At 46.0% G+C, this 22,025-nt stretch overlaps 2 protein-coding genes across 3 annotated transcripts; one reads left to right on the top strand and one right to left on the bottom strand.

Annotated features, from left to right (window-relative positions):
- Nucleotides 1-211: 211 nt before the first annotated feature.
- On the bottom strand, nucleotides 212-5,816 carry LOC117962523 (eukaryotic translation initiation factor 5A-1-like). 2 transcript variants are annotated; one of them, XM_059014419.1, is made up of 7 exons: nucleotides 5,566-5,816; nucleotides 4,377-4,418; nucleotides 3,248-3,430; nucleotides 2,496-2,600; nucleotides 1,710-1,841; nucleotides 943-1,014; nucleotides 212-689 (listed from the first exon to the last, which is right to left on the bottom strand). In XM_059014419.1, the coding sequence occupies exons 3-6, from the start codon at nucleotides 3,413-3,415 to the stop codon at nucleotides 952-954; spliced, it is 468 nt and encodes a 155-aa protein (XP_058870402.1). In that variant the 5' UTR covers nucleotides 3,416-3,430; nucleotides 4,377-4,418; nucleotides 5,566-5,816; the 3' UTR covers nucleotides 212-689; nucleotides 943-951. The 2 variants fall into 2 exon arrangements, with proteins under 2 accessions (XP_058870402.1, XP_058870401.1); XM_059014418.1 differs by lacking the exon at nucleotides 4,377-4,418 and having other exon boundaries at nucleotides 5,566-5,810.
- Nucleotides 5,817-8,694: 2,878 nt separating this feature from the next.
- Nucleotides 8,695-21,290, top strand: LOC117962621 (Y-box-binding protein 2-B-like). The gene is made up of 10 exons (XM_059014413.1): nucleotides 8,695-9,085; nucleotides 12,005-12,068; nucleotides 14,071-14,104; nucleotides 15,004-15,093; nucleotides 15,896-16,177; nucleotides 16,945-17,069; nucleotides 17,634-17,829; nucleotides 18,664-18,813; nucleotides 19,369-19,457; nucleotides 20,767-21,290. The coding sequence occupies exons 1-9, from the start codon at nucleotides 8,995-8,997 to the stop codon at nucleotides 19,414-19,416; spliced, it is 1,080 nt and encodes a 359-aa protein (XP_058870396.1). The 5' UTR covers nucleotides 8,695-8,994; the 3' UTR covers nucleotides 19,417-19,457; nucleotides 20,767-21,290.
- Nucleotides 21,291-22,025: the final 735 nt, after the last annotated feature.

Genomic DNA, 22,025 nt, shown 5'->3' with positions numbered 1-22,025 from the left:
GTGCCAAATCGGAGGGGGGGAGACACACAGAGTAATAGCTAACACTTTAGTTTAGGGATCTGTTATAAAAAACAAAACAATGGCAGAAGTGTATAACTGTATTGCAAAAGCAAAACAACCGGATACAATTGGTGAGACAGACATAAAGACAGACAGACCTGAACACCCCGCCCCCCCTTATGAGGTTTGATTGAAGACACTGAGAAAGTAGTATTATTATTATTATTATTTTATTATGTCTCAGTCCTATAATTCTAGGTGATGCAAAACTTTTGGCCAGAGCTGTGTGTATATGTGTGTGTGTTCTGCTTCATTGCAACACCTGGCATCGCTGGTTAAAAAAAGGATTTTAAAGCAGGCAAAATCGACTTTTCTGTTTTCTTTGAGGTTGGTAGAGTACAGGAGGTTAGGAAACTGGAGCCATTGTGGCTCTAACACAGAGACGGCGTTGTGTGTTAACTACACAGCAGGAAGATCCAAAATGGCCGACACAGGGACTCGGTTTCATAAGCTTCTTGATACAATGGGTTGTGGCTTTGGGAGAGGTGCCAATTTTTTTTTTATTTCTTTATTTTTATTATTTCATCCCACAGGGTTCGAACGTAAAGACAACTCGCGAGAAAATGATAACCGTAGCCTTGCTGTTGTCTTCTGTTCGCATTGAGATCCAGCGCTTCTCCGTCCAGCTCCTGTGATGAGGAGGGAGGCGACAGAGACACATGCAGACAAGACAGGAAGGCAGAGAGAGAAGGAGACAGTCGGGAAGGAAGGAAGATGGACAGATAGACAGGCAGAGAGAGAGAGAGAGAGAGAAAAGAATCAGACAACGGCAGCCATGGATACACACAGGTCCTAATAAAGTGGCCGGGCAGTGTAAGATAAGAATGACAGATTCTTCGAGAAGGTGAACGCGCAGGTTTTTTTTATTAATAACTTGCTTACCTGTGCTGTTTATTTAGTCATGGCTTTGATAGCGACGGCGCACTCCTCGTTCATAGCGGACAGAACAGTGATCTGGAGAGAGAGGGAGAGACGTGTGATATACCACTGTAACCTTTACAAAGGGTCTCTGTGATCCGTTCACACTGTATTACTGCAGGTTCCTCCATGCTTTCCCATGGTTTAATCTGCTTTACCAGACCTCTCTGTGCTTTACAATGCTTCCATATGCTTTACCACACCTCTCTGTGCTTTACCACACCTCTTTGTGCTTCACAATGCTTCCCTATGCTTCACCATACCTCTCTGTGCTTTACAATGCTTCCCTATGCTTAACCATACCTCTCTGTGCTTTACAATGCTTCCCTATGCTTTACCACACCTCTCTGTGCTTTACAATGCTTCCCTATGCTTTACCATACCTCTCTGTGCTTTACAATGCTTCCCTATGCTTTACCACACCTCTCTGTGCTTTACAATGCTTCCCTATGCTTTACCAGACCTCTCTGTGCTTTGCAATGCTTCCCTATGCTTTACCATACCTTTCTGTGCTTTACAATGCTTCCCTATGCTTTACCAGACCTCTCTGTGCTTTACAATGCTTCCCTATGCTTTACAATGCTTCCCTTTGCTTTACCAGACCTCTCTGTGCTTTACAATGCTTCCCTATGCTTCACTATACAATTCTTTAAAACATATCCACTGCCATTAACTGAGGGGGGGGGGAACAAGAAGGAAGCGACTTGGGTGCAGCACCCAGCCCCACTCACCAGGATCTCCTCCCCTGCCTCGTACTTGCTCTCCATCTCCTTGCCCAGCTCTCCCTCGGGCAGCCTCAGGTCCTCCCGCACCTCCCCGCTGTCCTGGAGCAGAGAGAGGTATCCGTCCTGGATCCCGATCAGCTGAGGGGGAGGAGCAATCAGAGAGAGCCTGCTACCCAGCCCGCTTCACACCGGGAATAACCAACAGTAATCCACGCACTCGGAACACTTTAGTGTTCAAAAGCAAGACGTGTGGACGCTTCAAAATACAACTGAGAAACAGGCATTCTGTGCATAGACATAGAACTATAATACACACCCTCCCTCCCAGTCCCTCCTCAGCTCTAACCACTAGAGCCGCACTGCTTCCCTCCCTCCCAGTCCCTCCTCAGCTCTAACCACTAGAGCCACACTGCTTCCCTCCCTCCCAGTCCCTCCTCAGCTCTAACCACTAGAGCCACACTGCTTCCCTCCCTCCCAGTCCCTCCTCAGCTCTAACCACTAGAGCCACACTGCCTCCCTCCCAGTCCCTCCTCAGCTCTGAGCTCTAGAGCCACACTGCTTCCCTCCCTCCCAGTCCCTCCTCAGCTCTGAGCTCTAGAGCCACACTGCTTCCCTCCCTCCCAGTCCCTCCTCAGCTCTGAGCTCTAGAGCCACACTGCTTCCCTCCCTCCCAGTCCCTCCTCAGCTCTGAGCTCTAGAGCCACACTGCTTCCCTCCCTCCCAGTCCCTCCTCAGCTCTGAGCTCTAGAGCCACACTGCTTCCCTCCCTCCCAGTCCCTCCTCATGCTGTACCTGGTAGTCGTTCCTCTTGATGTTCGGCACGTCCATGTTGTGAGTTGAAGGGCAGATGTCTTCGTGCTTCTTTCCACTGAAGATGTCGATCCCGACCATGTGGACCTGCGGGGACACGGCCCGCACCGAGCGGTCAGTGAGGACAGGGGAGGCGGGCCAGCACGGGGGTCGAACCCGGGACAGCTGGCGAGCTCCTGTGCAGTTTCTTAACGTCAAGAGAAGACTGACTGACAGGCACCAGGGATGGAAATCAGACTCCCATTGCACAGCACTTTGATCCATGCCTGGTTTTACTAAGAGTTTAATAATAAGACACACCGAGCTTGTTACCTAGACACACTGGGGGCTGATCAAGCTGGTAGTAAAACCTGGAATGGGTGACACTGCTGTGCAATAGGAGTCTTTATTGCAGAACAATTTCCCCATTCACTGAATTCTTAACAGACATTCAGACAGTGTCTTCCGTCTCTAGTACCATGTAATGCATTACAGACAGACAGACAGGCAGGCAGGCAGACAGACAGACAGATAGACACACAGACAGACACACACACACACACACAGAGACAGACATACAGACACAAAGACAGGCAGACAGACACACAGAGGCTCCAGTCTCTAGTGCCATGTAATGCATTACAGACAGACACACAGACAGACAGACAGACAGACAGACAGGCAGGCAGACAGACAGGCAGGCAGACAGACACACAAAGGCTCCAGTCTCTTCCCTGATGCCAGCCCCTCCTCACCTTGGCATGGCCGTGCTTGCCTGTCTTGGAGGTGCTCATCTCCACGATCTTGCAGGGCCGGCCCTTGAGCACCACAAAGCCGTTCTTGCGCAGGGCGGAGCACTGCATGGGGAAGGTGGACGAGGCGCCAGCATCGCCCGTCTGGAAATCCAAATCCGCGTCCGCCATCACTCCTCTCTGCGTCTGAGGGAGGGGGGAGGAGACGCCCGTCAGCCCGTCAGGTCACTTCGTTAGCATTATTAACGAGTCGTTTAGCAGACGCTTTTATCCAAAGCGACTTACAGAGACGAGAGGGTGAACTCTGCATCATCAACAACTGCTGAGTCACTTATAACAGACCCTGTTTGTCTCATCCGAAGGACGTACCACACTATTCACCCTGACTAGGGAGATCTCATTGAATACAGCAATGGGAACAAAGTGTTGCATAGCAGTGTGATCCAGTCCATGTTTTACTAGGAGTTTAATAATAAGACACACCAGAGCTTGTTACCTAGACACACTGGGGCTGATCAAGCTGGTAGTAAAGCCTGGACTGGATGACGCAGCTGTGCAATAGGAGTCTTATTTCCATCCCTATAATAGGACAGAATTTAATTGTTCTTTAATGTTCCCAGTGGTTTAGGTAGTCACTTGGTGGTCCAGTGGTCAAAGAAAAGGCTCAGCCACTGACTCCCTGTGTGTGTGTGACCCTGAGCGAGTCGCTGAACCTCCTTGTGCTCCGTCCTTCAGATGAGATGTCAAACAAACAAGCTCCTATTGGAAGTGACTCTGCAGCAGCAGCAGCAGTTGTTGATGATGCAGAGTTCACCCCCCTAGTCTCTGTAAATCGTTTTGGATAAAGGCTATATTTCTAATATTCTATATAATCCAATTAAAATTGTACCTCCAAAAAGAGTGTTTATACAATAAATAATTAAATAAATACATATTTATTATATAGTTTGTTTCTTTCAATATATGTATAAGGAACGGATGTGCCCAAAGTTCAGTTTTATGGAATATTGTTAAGCTAATCACTTTAACTCAAACATCACTCGCCAAATAAAACGAATGTGTGAAACTTATTTTAAACAGTGATTGCTTTACTCTATAATGTTTTAAACGAAATCTAGTAACGTCACGTTACCTACCACAGCACTGCTATCACAGGAACCAGACCAACTTGATTCTGTTTTAATAAAGATATATATATATATATATATATATATATATATATATATATATATATATATATATATATATATATATATATATAAATGCTTGAATATATCCAAACACGATCCTGCGCTTACAAATACACTCCGAAATAGGCTCAGAAACGTGTTTAAAATTAAGGTAAGTACATAAGCCAACGTGTTTTTCATTAAAAAAAAAAAAAAAAAAGCCAATGAATTTGTATTTTGTAAATGTTTATAAACGACCTGGCCCAGCACCGGCTACTGTTTGCTGTCTGTGTGCCTGAACGGTGTCGGTACATTGCCCTGACGTTACTCAGAGAAACATGAGACAGTAATATCACTGATATATATGTGTGTGTGGCAGTCTAAATTATGGAAATATAATGGTGAAAAAAAGTGTAAGGACTCAAAATCACTCGTTTGTCGTCAGGCCCACACTGCTTCAAATTCTCAGGGCCCAGGCTGCCTCGGTTTATCGTAACTGTGACTGGGGGGGGGGGGGTCATTCAAAGGAAAAGGTCGCCGCCCCGCAGCAGCAACAGCAGGTGCAAAAACCACACTGCTACCCGGTAACTTAAGTAATGTAAAAGGCAACCGCTAGCGGGAGGAAAAAAGTGACAGCGACTCAGAGAGAGAGCCCAAAACGGGCTGACGCTAGCCAAATGCCAACCAACACGCACACCCATGGAAATATACTATGACCGTTTGTAATAATATGCTGACTTTTTTTATATAGATGCTGGTATTCTATTTTAATTCAGTCAGTTTGCTAGCATGACAAAAAAAAATCACCTCATGTCAGTGATTATAACACTGTACATTGAACAACCAACCTAGGCTTGTTCTAGAAATCACAGTCGGTGGGGAGGGGAGAGGGGGGGTGAAAAACGTTTTATTTAATCTGTTTCTCTCTGGCAATGACGGCTAGCGGGTCCATTGTGAGAATGAAACAATCAAATCAAATTTAAAAAAACGAAGCCGAATAACCGCCGCTCACGCGCAAAAGCCGTTATTTTCTCAAATATAATGAATTAACTCAGCGCGAGATTAGAACGTAGAGGGGAGGAGAACTGGCTGTGCGCGCTCCCGACCAGTACAAGTGTCCTAATAATAAAAGTTGTTTCGCGGTTTACTCACCCCGTCCGTAAAGCCCTGCCGCTGTCTTTCTTTCCTTTTTTTTGTTGTGATTGAGCGCTCGTCTGTCTCTGCTTGTCTCTCCTCCCCCCACCTAAGCTTGCTCTCCTCGCTGCTGCGGCGTGTTCTTCTTCGAAGCTGCCCCTCCTGCTGTTCCTATGCGGCGGTGTCTTGCGGCTGCTTGCCCAGTCAAGTCCAGGGTGAGGCGGCGGCGGCGGCTTCACAGAAACTCTGGCGCTCGTTAACACACAGGCGCGCCTCCGCCACTGCGCCTGCGCGTCACCTCTCAGCCCTCTGACTCGAAAAGGCGAGACGACGACGAGGACGCGCGCTACCGGGCTCTCCCCGTGACAGATTTTATTATTTTATATTTTAAAAGATATAACACACGGGTTGGGAGTGACTTACGACCGCGTTTTTAACTCACTTTCAAAAGGACAATCTGTGTCATAGATATTTATTCATATCGGTGTCTCTCTTTTTTTTTTGCGGTTACGTGTGGTAGCGAGAACGAGCGGAGTCGGGAGCGCGCTTGCTGTTTCATTGTCAGGGATTTCTCTATCACGACGCAGTAATGGTGACAGGCCAATATCAATGCAGTACTGAAATGTTAGGGGTTTTTTTCAGAAACAACAGCAAAACGGGGACCGCTCCACCTTAAAAGTCATGTTAGTCATAATAGCACATGTAAATATATCATATGCTGGAGTAGTAATGTATTAATTTATGCCAGCGCATGCTTTTTCTAGGAAAATTGGGTGAGGGAAAATAATTACCTCATAAAAACAAAATGTAGTTTATTAATAATAATAATAATAATAATAATAATAATAATAATAATAATAATAATAACAATAATAAAGATGTTCAAATCCAACCCGCAACAGGCCGATGCATCTTTTAAGCGAGGCTTTGAAAAAAAACAATAAAACACTGGCAATATACCAACTGTATCACTGGTCCCCCCCTTTAAAGGGGTAATAACCAACAAGGAAGGTAAGGAAATGGATTTAAAAGAAAAAAAGAAGGGATTTAATGTAACGGTGTGTATTGGATTGTCAGAATCGAGTACGCAACCCTAACTGTGGTTTTAAATAAACTGGCGGTAGGCCGTTCCCCGAGCACAGATCACGTGGGCAGCTGCGCGCTAATTTTAGATCCTGCAACCGGACTCCCCTGACCTATCTGTGTCCGGGACGGGAAGGGAGGGGGGCCGGTGTGGGGCAAAGCGGGGTGTAGCTTTAATTATATCACCCTATCTGGCTTTGCCCCAAGGAGCTAATTTATTATACCCGACCAGCTGTGTGCGGGCTCCACTGGGGTGGGGCTATCGGTCTATACTAAACGCCTCTCTTCACAGTGTCGGTTCGGTGGTCCAGTGGTTAAAGGAAGGGGGGCTTGTTATTAGGAGGTTCTGGGTTCAATCCCAGCTCACAATCCCAGTTCAATCCCTGAGCAAGTCACTTGTGCACCGTCCTTCGGATGAGACGTCAAACAAACGAGCTCCTATTGGAAGTGACTCTGCAGCAGCAGCAGTTGATGATGCAGAGTTCACCCCCTAGTCTCTGTAAGTCGCTTTGCATAAAAGCTTCTGCTAAATGTTTCATTAATAATTAAATAATTTCATAATATTAAAATGTAGTACAGTTTTACATTGGCCAGTCTTTCTACACCAGGTAAACAGTCTTTATACCAGTAAGCGCCATCTAGTGCATAGCTGGTGTATTACCAGCAACAATAAAAAAATATCCAAAGTGGAAGAGCTCAAGATGGCGCTGGCTCTTACTTTTATCAGATAAGTTACTTATTATTATTATTTATGTATTTATTTATTTGGCAGGCGCCTTTACAGCACAGGGTTACAATGCAAGCTTCATATTTAAATACAGTACAGTCAGTGCAAATAATAATACTACTAGAATACAATATGAACTAGGATGCAGCAAATTAGGATTACAGCGAGTTATATCTACAGTGACAGATTAGCAGTGCAATAGTGCAAGGATAGCGCATGAGCTGAGGATCCAGTAACGTGGTGCTGAGGTCAGGCGAGTCCAGTGCAGAGCAGGAGGGGCGGATCAGGAGATCTACAAGCGCAGTCTGAACAGGGGGGAAGCTCTGATGGGCTGAAGCGCCACCTGCCGTTCGGGAGTGATCTTATGTTCTTTAGCTAAGATTAAGATATATAGCTATATCCAAGGAGGCTGTGTGGTCCAGTGGTTAAAGAAACGGCCTTGTAACCAGGAGGTCCCTGGTTCAAATCCCACCTCAGCCACTGACTCATTGTGTGACCCTGAGCAAGTCATTCAACCTCCTTGTGCTCCGTCTTTCGGGTGAGACGTAGTTGTAAGTGACTCTGCAGCTGATGCATCGTTCACACACCCTAGTCTCTGTAAGTCGCCTTGGATAAAGGCGTCTGCTAAATAAACAAATAATATATATATATATATATATATATATATATATATATATATATATATTAAGCAGAATTTATTTGTCACGAATCGTGTAATGTGACAGTGCTCTTTTCTCACGCGTTGTTCCACCAAATCAGACCTAGTTTTATAGACCTCGGTTTGGTTACATTGTGTAAAAATACACGTTTACTATGAACCGTTGTACCTAACTTTAATTCCTCAAAACACACACACACACACACACACACACACACAGAGGGCGCCAAATGACAGAAGTTTTGTTTTAAAAAAAAAAAAAAAAAAAAATACGAGTTTTTTTTTCATAAGATTTTACCCTTATTTTGCGTTTTATTTTATTTTTTATTTTTAGGCAATTTCAAGCGGGTAGTGTCTGGCGATGGATGGAATTTATTATGATAATTTCAATTAAAACCACATTCTAACCCCTCAACTTGTAGGCATATACGTTACAATAATTAACAATACAAAAACGAAGATAAAGATCACAGCGTTTGCAAAATGCTAGCTCTGGCCCGCTACGTGCTTTACATAGTTTAATTATAAGCGCGTTTTATAAATAAATAGATAAATAAAAGTTTGACCTAATTTTATTTTGTCTTTCCCGCGGCGGTTCAGAACGTGATTGCTGAACGCCGGCTGACCAATGGGAGCGAGGTTGGAACTGGGACAACGGCCAATAAGATCGCAGGAAAGTTGTGGAAAAAAAAAAAGTTGGGAGCGATTGGGATAAAAGTTGGTTGCGTCCGGAGAGGAAAAGATTGTGAATTTAAAAATAACATCAAAAATAATAATACGTTAAAAAAAAAGCTGGTAACGTGAACGATCCAGCATCGTAAAGGAATATAATCGATCAAGGGAAGTCTGGAACACCGGGATAAATACAAATTAAAAAATAACCAGCGTTAGTTTTGTGTGAAAAAAAAAAATCTATATTTAAAATCACACGGACGGTTTTCATGTCAGCTTGTTGAACTGCGGTCCGAGCACCTGGACAATGACCGAAACAGCGACGCAAGATCTCCCGGCCACGACAGCCGAGGCGCCGGCTGCGCCAGAGATCCCGCAGCCTGAAAAAAAAGTTATAGGTAAGAAAAATATAAACTCCACACCCGGTACACGGTGCGTACAAACACTTTAACACTTTGAACCCAAGTTTAAACAACCCAGTCACACTACGCCGTCAACTAAGCTGTTGAGCTTGCTGGCCGTACGTTTTTTTTATTTTCTAGTTTAAATGACCAAGACGTAGAATTCGGCCGTTAGTACAGTTTGCCTGTTTTTTTAAAAATGTTTCTACTTGTTCTATCGCGTTGTTAAGTTTTTAATTAATTTTAATTCTCTTTGGTCATTCTGGTGGCTTTTAATGTTTTATTTGTCTTGGTCCGAGCCTACAAGTTGAGGAGTTAGAATGTGCTTTTAATTGAAATCATAATTAATAGCGAGTTGACCAGCTTTTTAAAACTGAATTGTTTTATAAGGGAGCGGCGCACGGAGTTTGGTCCTCATTAAACTACAGACAAACCTATTAACTGCCAAGAAAATGCGTGACTACTGAACGTCGTAAGGAAGGGTTTTTTATTTTCACATTTATTAGCCGTTCATTTTTATATTAATTTTTTACACGACACATTAATGCGGAATGCGACTGTAGCCAATAGTGTGGCAAATGGCGGGCCACGTGACTAAAGTTGAAAGGCCTCCTGTTTGTTTTTAAAAGTTGTACTGGTATCCGTGTGGTTAGAGCTGAGGAGGGACTGGGAGGGAGGGAGGCAGTGTGGCTCTAGTGGAGCTGAGGAGGGACTGGGAGGGAGGGAGGCAGTGTGGCTCTAGTGGAGCTGAGGAGGGACTGGGAGGGAAGCAGTGTGGCTCTAGTGGAGCTGAGGAGGGACTGGGAGGGAGGGAAGCAGTGTGGCTCTAGTGGAGCTGAGGAGGGACTGGGAGGGAGGGAAGCAGTGTGGCTCTAGTGGAGCTGAGGAGGGACTGGGAGGGAGGGAAGCAGTGTGGCTCTAGTGGAGCTGAGGAGGGACTGGGAGGGAGGGAAGCAGTGTGGCTCTAGTGGAGCTGAGGAGGGACTGGGAGGGAGGGAAGCAGTGTGGCTCTAGTGGAGCTGAGGAGGGACTGGGAGGGAGGGAGGCAGTGTGGCTCTAGTGGAGCAGAGGAGGGACTGGGAGGGAGGGAAGCAGTGTGGCTCTAGTGGAGCTGAGGAGGGACTGGGAGGGAGGGAATCAGTGTGGCTCTAGTGGAGCTGAGGAGGGACTGGGAGGGAGGGAAGCAGTGTGGCTCTAGTGGAGCTGAGGAGGGACTGGGAGGGAGGGAGGCAGTGTGGCTCTAGTGGAGCTGAGGAGGGACTGGGAGGGAGGGAAGCAGTGTGGCTCTAGTGGAGCTGAGGAGGGACTGGGAGGGAGGGAGGCAGTGTGGCTCTAGTGGAGCTGAGGAGGGACTGGGAGGGAGGGAAGCAGTGTGGCTCTAGTGGAGCTGAGCAGGGACTGGGAGGGAGGGAAGCAGTGTGGCTCTAGTGGAGCTGAGGAGGGACTGGGAGGGAGGGAAGCAGTGTGGCTCTAGTGGAGCTGAGGAGGGACTGGGAGGGAGGGAAGCAGTGTGGCTCTAGTGGAGCTGAGGAGGGACTGGGAGGGAGGGAAGCAGTGTGGCTCTAGTGGAGCTGAGGAGGGACTGGGAGGGAGGGAAGCAGTGTGGCTCTAGTGGAGCTGAGGAGGGACTGGGAGGGAGGGAGGCAGTGTGGCTCTAGTGGTTAGAGCTGAGGAGGGACTGGGAGGGAGGGAAGCAGTGTGGCTCTAGGTTATTTAATCCCAGCTCTACCACTAAACGCTCTGAAACATACGTTGCACTGTTCCGAGCTCATTTTACCGGCTGTCGCTGTTTCTCCAGCGAGGGATCTGCGAAAACCCATCGGGGGTTGACCATGATATCGATCCGGCTGTTGAATGCGTGCCGTTTCGAACCCGTCTCAAAGTGCGAACGCATTATATCTGAGGCAGGCAGTCCTTGTCGATGATTAACTGTGCCACCCACAACCTTGAACTTCACCCAGCCAATCCGTGTGGCTTTAGATAACTCGGATCGGCTTTGATGTCTTGCACACCCCAGCACGTTCAGGTACCTCTGCCCCTGCCAGGGCAAAGTACTGTGAATGGCAAAGCTGGGGGTTATTTACTGTGTAGCCAAATGCACTTCATGCTTTGCAGTGGGGTAATCCCATACCGTATGGACTCCCATTGCTTAGCAGCTTGATCCGTTCCTGATTTTACTACCAGTTTAATAAAACACCCCTGAGCTTGGTACCTACACGCACTGGGGCTGATCAAGCTGGCAGTAAAACCTGGACTGGGTGACACTGCTGTGCAACAGGAGTCTTATTCCCATCCCTGCATGTCTGTGAATGGGCTTGGCTGCTCTGTGACGAGATGATCGCTGCCTTGGTTTTTGTTTTAAGCCTGTTTGTAAGGACGCTCAGTGCAAGATATTAATGCAGGATGGTGGGGGAGCTGTTTATAAATCTGTCCCGATACACCAGCGTTGTAAGTCGAGACCCGAGATAAAACATTCCAGTTTTTGGATTTCTAATAGATTCTTTCTTTCTTTCTTTCTTTCTTTCTTTCTTTCTTTCTTTTTTGGTTGATCTTCTGCCCTCTAAAATGGTCCTGCGTTTTAAGCCCCATTCCAGGAATTAGTATTATTATTTATTTATTTCTTAGCAGACGCCCTTATCCAGGGCGGCTTACAATTGTTACAAGATATCACATTATTTTTACATACAATTACCCATTTATGCAGTTGGGTTTTTACTGGAGCAATCTAGGTAAAGTACCTTGCTCAAGGGTACAGCAGCAGTGTCCCCCCCACCTGGGATTGAACCCACGACCCTCCGGTCAGGAGTCCAGAGCCCTGACCACTACTCCACACTGCTAGCACCGATCTCGTGCAGAGTTTTTATTTTTTTTTTGCATGCAGGTCACTAACCTCCTGGCTCTGATTTCTCTCTGCAGCCACGCTGGTCCAAGGTACAGTGAAGTGGTTTAATGTTCGCAACGGCTATGGATTCATCAACAGGTGAGTTCTGACACCAACACATGCTTGAGAACTCCGGACCGTTCCATTGTTAGAGGTAGGGGGGTAGCAATACCCTAATGCCCTGTATCCCAATACGCAGGTCACATTGATACAGCAGGGATAGAAACAAGACCCCCCCCCCCATTGCCTAGTAGTTTGATCCGTTCCTGGTTTCATTAGGAGCTTAATAATCAGACACACCTGAGCTTGTTACCTAGACACATTGGGGCTGATCAAGCTGGTAGTAAAACCTGGACTGGGTGACGCTGCTGTGCAATAGGAGTCTGATTCCCATCCCTGCTCTATGTGATGCAGAGTAAGACTGATTTTAATGAGCGACTATTTTGTGATTTGAGATGGGGGAGAGTATGCGTTCATACCAACTATACCAATGTTAAATGACTTTTTCAGTAAAAACGCACTTCATTCAAGAACAGTAGCTCAGTGAACTAGGCGCTGGTCTTAAATTGCAATTCAGACGCTACTGGCTGTGTGGTCCAGTGGTTAAAGAAAGGGGCTTGTAATCAGGAGGTCCCCGGTTCAAATCCCACCTCAGCCACTGACTCGCTGTGTGACCCTGAGCAAGTCACTTAACCTCCTTGTGCTCCGTCTTTCGGGTGAGACGTAATTGTGACTCTGCAGCAGATTCATAGTTCACACACCCAGTCTCTAAGTCGCCTTGGATAAAGGCGTCTGCTAAATAAACAAATAGACATGTAAAGGAAGTAGCAGGATTCAGTGATGCTCAGTTAGTCTCTGTACCCCTAATTGCTAGTCTTGGAGTCCCGAGTCTGCTGTGTTTACACAGTAGCGGGTGTGCTGCAGTGTAGTTCTTTATTCAGTAGTTGATCCCAGTCCTTTCCATAGACGCAATGCTCTCTACTTTGAGGTGCAGGGCATCATGAAGTAACAGTAACGGAGGGGCTTTCTGGTTTGGTTATGGAACGCTCCCATTGTATTACAGGTTTTATATATTTTTTTAAACTGGTTTGATTCTAATATATTTATATGTTTTAGGAAGTGGAATCTACTTTTTTTTTCCTTATCTGATCGAGAGCTACTTTGCTGTGAGGGTTTGATTATATCTCAGAGTAACAATCCCCTGCTCTTTCCTATCGCTGTATTCATCACACCGCCCCTTCCTGTATCCCCGATCTCTCGTGTCTCCTCATCCTCTTGTTCTGCCTTCTCTTCACTCTCCTTCCTCCCGTGCTCGCTCCTTCTCTCTCAATCTCACTATCTTTTTCCCTCTCTCTCTATTTATCTATGTATCTATATGTGTGAATGTATATATCTATATATGTATCTATCTCTATATCTCTATCTGTGTAGCTATATGTGTGTGTCGCTATCTGTGTCTCTCTAGATAGATATCTATCTCTCTCTCTCTCTCTCTCGCTCTCTCTATATACATCTATCTCTATCTTGATATAGATATATATCTCTTTCTATGTATCTATATATGTATCTATCTAGATGCTGCTATAGTGCAGCAGTGTGGAGTAGTGGTTAGGGCTCTGGACTCTTGACCGGAGGGTCGTGGGTTCAATCCCAGGTGGGGGACACTGCTGCAGTACCCTTGAGCAAGGTACTTTACCTAGATTGCTCCAGTAAAAACCCAACTGTATAAATGGGTAATTGTATGTAAAAAATAATGTGATATCTTGTAACAATTGTAAGTCGCCCTGGATAAGGGCATCTGCTAAGAAATAAAAAATAATAGATATAATCTATCTATTGCTCTCTCTCTTTCTTTCTCTCTCTCTCTATAGCTATATCTATATCTATACATATCTATCTATCTCTTGCTCTATGTATGTCTCTGTTTTGTATACATGTGTTTTGTTTTGCATTTTTATTGCCTGCAGTTGATATTCTTTTTCTGTGGTTTAATTTTCTGCACGTCTCTCTGATAAAGGCGTCTGCTCCATGCAGTGATTTCACAGTGAAAGCGGTGTTGCACAGCGACGTGTCCTGATTTTGTGTTTCCGTTTCTCTACAGGAATGACACCAAAGAAGATGTGTTTGTCCACCAGGTAGGCGCTCTGTGCTGTTGGAGCCGGGCATGTGGAAAGCACAGGGATGGACGGCTGTGGCACGGCCCTCCAGCACTGAGACTGGGCTGCCTGAGCCTGTGAGCTGCACAGACATCTTGGCTCAAGAGTAGGGCAACAGCTTGGAGCCAAGATGGCCTCCCTTTGCACAGCCGCATGGTTTTAAATGAGGCAGCTGGTTTGGTGCTGTGTCTTTCTGGGGGAGGTTCATTGTCTGATTGATCAGCCCGAGAGTGCCAGGCAGGCAGGTCCTGTTTGGCTGCTCAATCGGTCAGTTCACCACCTGGAGAACCACGCTAACCCAGTTGCCTAATTTAAAACCATGTGGCTGTGCAAAAGGAGGCCATCTTGGCTCCACACTGTTGCCCTACTCTTGAGCCAAGATGGCTGCCAGACACAGGAACTCATATTTTGAATGATCGGATCACTGAGCCAATCAAACCGCTAACAGTGGACTTGATGGGCCACACATGCAATTCATTTAGGAGGCAGTGCGGTCCAGTTGTTAAAGTCCAGGGCTTGTCACTGGTTCAAATCCCACCTCTGCCACTGACTGACTCGCTGTGTGTGACCCTGAGCAAGTCACTTCACCTCCTTGTGCTCCGTCACTGTGGATGAGATATTAAATCAACGTCCTATTGTAAGTGACTCTGCATATAACGCACAGTTCACAGCCTGCCTCTGTAAAGCGCTTTGTGACGGTGGAACACTATGAAAGGCGCTATATAAAAAAATATTAAAATAGTAAGAGAAAAGGAACACACAGCCTCAAATGGTAAAAGACTTCTTAAAAGTTGTTTTAAGATGCTAGGTTTGCACACGGCTCTGTGTGATTTTGAAGGACCAGGTCACACCCTCGTTTGTTTCTCCTCCCTTTCCAGACTGCAATCAAAAAGAATAACCCCAGGAAGTTCCTGCGCAGTGTTGGAGACGGGGAGATTGTGGAGTTCGATGTGGTGGAAGGAGAGAAGGTAAGCTCCTTTTTCTAGCATCGCTATGCATGCTACCAGACCCGAGTTCAAATGTGATTCCAATTACAGCAGAAATGTTTGACATTACAATGCAGTTGTGTTCTATTGCAGTTAGTGTGGAGTAGTGGTTAGGGCTCTGGACTCTTGACCGGAGGGTCGTGGGTTCAATCCCAGGTGGGGGGGACACTGCTGCTGTACCCTTGAGCAAGGTACTTTACCTAGATTGCTCCAGTAAAAACCCAACTGTATAAATGGGTAATTGTATGTAAAAATAATGTGGTATCTTGTAACAATTGTAAGTGGCCCTGGATAAGGGCGTCTGCTAAGAAATTAATAATACTATAATGCTGCAGGAATTGCAATGAAACTAACAACTACACACATTAACATGTTCACTCCTATCTGATTTATTTTTTCTATATAACCAAGCATTCATCATAGGCACAAATACAGAAATGTATGAGAATTTTTTTTTCTAGAATATGGGAGGTCACCAAAAGTGGTTAAATACAAGAATGATAGATTTTAAATATAAATGTGCAATTTAATTTCGGGTGTTTGGAATCGGGTGATGGTCGCTGGAGTCGGTCGGGCTGACTCGCCGTTCGGAGTGAAACGAGTCAAGATTGGGTTTGAGGATCGCTGTTTTTCTTGGACTCTGCGGAGAACAGCGATCCACGCAAACCCAAGCAGCTGTTTCTGCACTCGTTTCCCTCGGAGCGGTGAATCAGCCAGATTCGACACCAGAGACCCTCGTCTGTGGAGAGCTTGATCCCAGTAATCTGCCCCCCCCCCCCCACAGGGTGCGGAGGCCTCCAATGTGACGGGCCCCGCGGGGGCCCCGGTGAAGGGGAGCCGCTACGCCCCGAACAGACGCAGGTTCCGCCGTCGCTTCTTCAACCGGCCGCGGGGGCAGGGGGGCGACTCGGGGGAGGGGTCTCCCACTGAGCCTGCCCCCGAGGGGGAGGGGTCCGGAGACGGCACCGCCCCTCAACAGCCCCCCCGACGCCGCAGAGCCCCGCCCCCGTTCTTCTACCGCAGGAGGTTCCAGAGGCGCCCCCCAGGACAGGACGGGCAGCCAGAGGTGAAGGTTTATTTATTTATTTTTTTCCTGAAATGTAATTCACCTGGTAGTGGATTGCAATTGCAGTAGGGAGTGTGTTCATCCCCATTTTATAAAGCACGCTTCTCCTTCATTCGAGAGCTGTTTAGTGACCTGCAATGAGTAAAGCTGTGCTTTAGATCCTGAATCGAATACTCATGATCCTGAAAATAACAGATTCAAGGCACTAGAGCCCAAACGCTGGTCTGCTTGACTCGGTCTCTTCTAGTTTCAATAACACTGATGAAGGCACTAGAGCCCAAACGCTGGTCTGCTTGACTCGGTCTCTTCTAGTGTCAATAACACTGATGAAGGCACTAGAGCCCAAACGCTGGTCTGCTTGACTCAGTCTCTTCTAGTTTCAATAACGCTGATGAAGGCACTAGAGCCCAAATGCTGGTCTGCTTGACTCGGTCTCTTCTAGTGTCAATAACACTGATGAAGGCACTAGAGTCCAAACGCTGGTCTGCTTGACTCAGTCTCTTCTAGTTTCAATAACACTGATGAAGGCACTAGAGCCCAAACGCTGGTCTGCTTGACTCAGTTTAGTTTCAATAACACTGATGAAGGCACTGGAGCCCAAACGCTGGTCTGCTTGACTCGGTTTAGTTTCAATAACACTGATGAAGGTACTAGAGCCCAAACGCTTGTTTTATATTGGTCCCTATCCCAATAACTCATGTAAAATCAGGGCTTTGAGTTTTTAAATAACCAGAAATCTTCCTTTTTTGTTCCACCCCACCCCCCAGGGTCAAGGAGTGGAACCCAAGGAAGGGGCGGAACCGAAAGGGGAGGAACCCAAAGAAGGGGCGGAGCAGCCTGGTGACCAGCAGCGTGGCCCACAGCAGAGGCGTTTCAGGCCGCAGTACCGCAGGTACAGGCAGGGGGTGCCAGTGTCACATTGAGATGGGCTGAATATTAAAATGCATACTTTAAACAAAAATAATAAATAAATAAATGGAGCTTGCATTAAAAGATGCATGGCAGGTAGGAAAATGAGCAAAGTTATTACATGTACATGGGGGAGTGGGAGGGGGGAGGGAATTAAGACAAGCTTTGCAAATACCCCCCTCATGGTAGCTTCATTAGAGACCAAACAACTTCCAGAGAGTTACTTTTCTGACCGTCTGTTGCAGGCAGAATTCCTACAGTGGGATGAGGCTGTCAGCAGTGACTCTAGAAACACTAAAAAAACGAGCAACTTAAATGACAGCTGTTTTGATCAGAGGTGTTTTTGAAGGTGTCTAGACTTCTCTTCCCAATGTGTGGCGGTGAATTTGAGTTTGAAATCTCGAGACTCCTTCCTTAACAGATGGAAGGAGGGTTTTAAGACAGTTTGCTACAAACTAGCTGAACAGTTCAGAGCTGTTGTGATTGGAGCCAAATATCTGCTTTTAAACAAGTATTCTAGAAGCTTAATCTCTCTCGCTCTCTCCAGGCCGTTCCGCCCCAGGCAGCCCGGAGGTGAGGAGGCGGGGGGTCAGGGTGAGGGTCCGGTAGAGGGCCCGGCTGAGGAAGGAGGGGCTCCCAGCCCTCGGGGCCAGAGACCCCGCAGACAGTTCACTCGACGCAGGCAGCAGAGAGGCGGGGCGGCTCCCCCCAGCCCTGAGCCCACGCAGCCTGCCACGGACAAGGTACCAGACTGCAGACACGGGCAAGACGTGGAACTGCTCTTAGCACAGACCAAGTCCAGAGCCTTGCTTTACCTGGTTTTAAAAGATTGTATTTAGGAATTGCTTGGAACCTCCTGCTAATGCTTCTGCTGCAGTCCACATTCACAAATAAGAACATAAAGTTTACAAACGAGAGGAGGCCAGTCAGCCCATCTTGCTCGTTTGGTTGTTAGTAGCTTATTGATCCCAGAATCTCATCAAGCAGCTTCTTGAAGGATCCCAGGGTGTCAGCTTCAACAACATTACTGGGGAGTTGGTTCCAGACCCTCACAATTCTCTGTGTAAAAAAGTGCCTCCTATTTTCTGTTCTGAATGCCCCTTTATCTAATCTCCATTTGTTTTTTATTCTGTACTTATTTATTCTGCTCTTAAGTTATGAGGTTGGATACCCTGTGTACAGAATACTGTAGAGCCATACATATTTGTGAGCCTTATGCTTATGAGAAATCTGCCATTTTATATATCAAATTCCACTAACCATGCGTACTTCGTATATTGCAACAGGGCGCCAGCATTTCTGGAGCAAAATAGGTTTTATGGGTTGAATATTTATGGTTTTACAGGATCTCATTTTTCCATACATCTGGAAACCGCTTATCCAGTTAATGCAACAGTAGTAACAGTATTTGTAAGTTTGTGGGAAGAAGCTGAAGTGAGGGAGACCATGGTGTTGTAATAGAAGCATTGCTGTCAACTAGTTCTGCAGTGCACAGTGCAAATCCGTCATGAGATTCAGAGGGGGTGCTACAATTCTTGGGGGTCCCAATTTAAAAATCCCTGCACTGTTTTTTTTAGGTTGGATCTGATAAGCCTGCTGACTCCGCCCCCAGTGCCACACCCTCCTCCCCCACAGAGCAAGCCAAGGAGGCGGGACCCAAAGCCACGCCCCCAGCACCCAAATCCCCGCCCCCTGCCGTCACGCCCGCAGAGAAGCCAGCTGCGAGTGTAAGTCCAGCTCTTCATCTCACACTGATTTCACACCTGAGCATAATTAAAACCAGGCGTTGAAACTAAGTAATATGGCTTGGTTTGTAGAACCTCAGCCCTGATCCTACCACCTCATTTGTGGTGTTTGTCATTTAGCAGAAGCTTTTATCCCAAGCGACTTGGAGACTAGGGGGTGAACTCTGCATCATCTACAACTGCTGCTGCAGAGTCGCTTCCAGTAGGACCTTGTTTGTTTGACGTCTCATCTGAAGGACGGAGCACAAGGGGGTTCAGTGACTTGCTCAGGGTCACACACACACACGGGGAGTCAGTGGCTGAGCCGGGATTTGAACCTCCTGGTATCAAGACCCCTTTCTCGAACCGCTGGACCATCGCCCCTAATCCTAGCTGTTAAATCCCACTTATCCAACTTCCATTTCTTTTGTTTTCTGTACACGGTTCTTTCGTTGTACTGATGGCTTCTGATTTTGGTGTCGGTGCTTTGCTTGTGTTTTTGTAATTCCATTCCGAATTGAAAATGTTTAGACGACCCTCTCTCCCCCCCCCTTGCAGGTTCCTGCTTCCGAGGCTGACCCCGCGGTGACCCCGCTTTCGGTGTGACAGCGCTGGGCTGTCCAGGATCGTGAGATTTGGGGAGAGAGGTCGGTGATCTGTGAACGATCAGCCTAGATGTCAAGATATTCCACAATTTAACCATGCATTTCTCTGAAAACTCCTTGTAATAGTAAATCTGGCCAGCAGGGGGCAGTCAATGCAGTCTAGATTTACCAGAGGGGCACAAAACCTCTACAGCAGCTACTTTCCTCAAGGGAATATCGCCCTCTAGAGGCAGTTGCATGCATTCCACTTTTTGAATGTTGTCACATTCAAAATTGATCACATTCTCTACAGAAACATCAAATGTTCCTAAATATTTAAATGCTGACTTGAAAAACAGGAACTGCTGAATTGTAGAATATTTCGTTTTGACATTCTGATACCACTGGCAGTGAATTATCAAACGAAATGGAAACATACATGTAAAAAAGACACTTTTAAATATTTATTTTAATGATAAAATGTGTATTTACACGATTCTTTCAGAAATGAGAATTCACAAGGATCTGCATATTACACGGGTGTGTTTCACGGAAATCTGTGACTACACTGAAAACAAATCCAGCCTTCTAAAGGAATGAACCAGCCCTGTGCTGTACCACTCGCTGCTCAGTTTCATAAACCCTACATGAGCACCACAGTTCAATTCCAGTACCTCTTGTGTACAGATGTCAAGTTCTAAAGCAAAACTCAGTGGAGATTAAAATTGAAACTAGGAAAGTGGAAGGCATGCAACTGCCTCTAGAGGGCGATATTCCCTTAAGGAAAGTAGCTGCTGTTGCGGTTTTGTGCCCCTCTGGTACATCTAGACTGCATTGACTGCCCCCTGCTGGCCAGATTTACCATTACAAGGAGTTTTCAGAGAATTGCATGGTTACACACCTTAAATTGTTTAGACATGAATAAGGTAGCACCGAATTATAAACAGAAATGAATAGTGATCAATTATCTAATGGGAGGAGCAGAGGATGGTCTGTCCTTGGGAGAGGACAGAACCTGCTTCTCAAAGTGCTGCTGTTTTCTACAGTCTCTACAACTCTGTGTGCCAAGCTTAGCTGCTAGGTTTATCCCTGTGTGTCAGTAGTGTCTTGAGCAGACCACTCTTGCTCAGGTCTGCTCGTTTCATAGCCCCTTTCCCAGGCAGTAAGACATTCTCTCCCGGATCGCAGCACACGCCGCCCACAGAGCAGCAACACAGCAGCATCCTCAATCCAGTTTTATTTAGTCATTCAGCAGACGCTTTTATCCAAAGCGGCTTGGAGACTAGGGGGTGCAATAGGACCTGTTTTGTACTTGTTTCAGTGTAAGGCAATTTTCTTTTCTTGTATTGATTTTTTTCGTTTCCTTCTGTAGGTCAAGGGGGGGTGGGGGAGGATTTTAGGACTCTGCCCCGAAGTTTTCTGTGCTGTCTTTCACACGCCCACGCTGAACACACGACCAGGCGGGACACGCACACGCACACACATGCACATGGACAACTGCGCTGACACCAAAAGACTCTGCATTCAATTCCTTTTTCTTAAACCAAAAAACTAAAATGAAGAAAACCAGCAGGTGTTTGTGGTTTAATTTAATGCTGAAGAAATAGAGGGGTGTGTACATAGCCGAAACCTGGACCCCAGAGCACCGAGAAGATCGAGAGCGAGCGACGTGTGCTGGTTTAATATTTGGTGGCTTATTTTTATTAGTTATTTTTTTGTTTATTCTACTGTAAGGTTTTGTTTGTCTGAATGCACTGTCTGGGCATCTTGTGCAATAAATGTCAGTAAAAATCTCTAGTTTGAAAAATGTGTGTGCGTGTGGCGTGCCTTTCTGTCTGGAGTTTTGTTTTTTAAATCCTTTTTTTTTTTTTTTTAAAACTACCAAATTAATTGTAATCAGAACATAAGCTGTATTGTTGTAATGGGATTAGATTTTAAATCCGTGTGCTGCCATTCTAGAAGTTTTCCCATCTTTCTGAAGTGTTTGTTTACAGCATGTATTCCCAGCGTCCTGTTTTGAGGACAGTCCAGTCAGATGTGCTCCCGTAAATCACAGCTGTGAAATTTCACGTCGGCTATGAAGCTCAAAGCATAGAAAACTGAGCTGCTTTATCATAAACACAAAGAAATGGATCATTTTTAGTCTTCAGTTTTTTTATATGGAGGCATCTGAAGGGCTGCATCAGCAGAATGAACAAACATTTAGACTTCACTTTTTCTCATAAATGAGAGTAAGTTAGCATAACAATAGGTAGAGAGAATAACAGGTTGATGATGCTAGTTCAAAATGCTTAAAAAAATTACATAATATCCATCCTCAAATGAGGACAGTGGCACTTAATGCTAAATCTATAGCCCTCTGAAATGTCTTTATAATATACAGTGCTAGACCCTGATATTGATGCGATCCAGCCCTCTGAAATGTCTTTATAATATACAGCGCTAGACCCTGATATTGATGCGTTCCAGCCCTCTGAAATGTCTTTATAATATACAGCGCTAGACCCTGATATTGATGCGATCCAGCCCTCTGAAATGTCTTTATAATATACAGCGCTAGACCCTGATCTTGATGCGATCCAGCCCTCTGAAATGTCTTTATAATATACAGCACTAGACCCTGATATTGAT

This window comes from Acipenser ruthenus, chromosome 48, assembly GCF_902713425.1.
Source record: "Acipenser ruthenus chromosome 48, fAciRut3.2 maternal haplotype, whole genome shotgun sequence".
Classification (NCBI taxonomy): domain Eukaryota; kingdom Metazoa; phylum Chordata; class Actinopteri; order Acipenseriformes; family Acipenseridae; genus Acipenser; species Acipenser ruthenus.
This window is presented reverse-complemented; position numbering and strand designations above follow the sequence as displayed.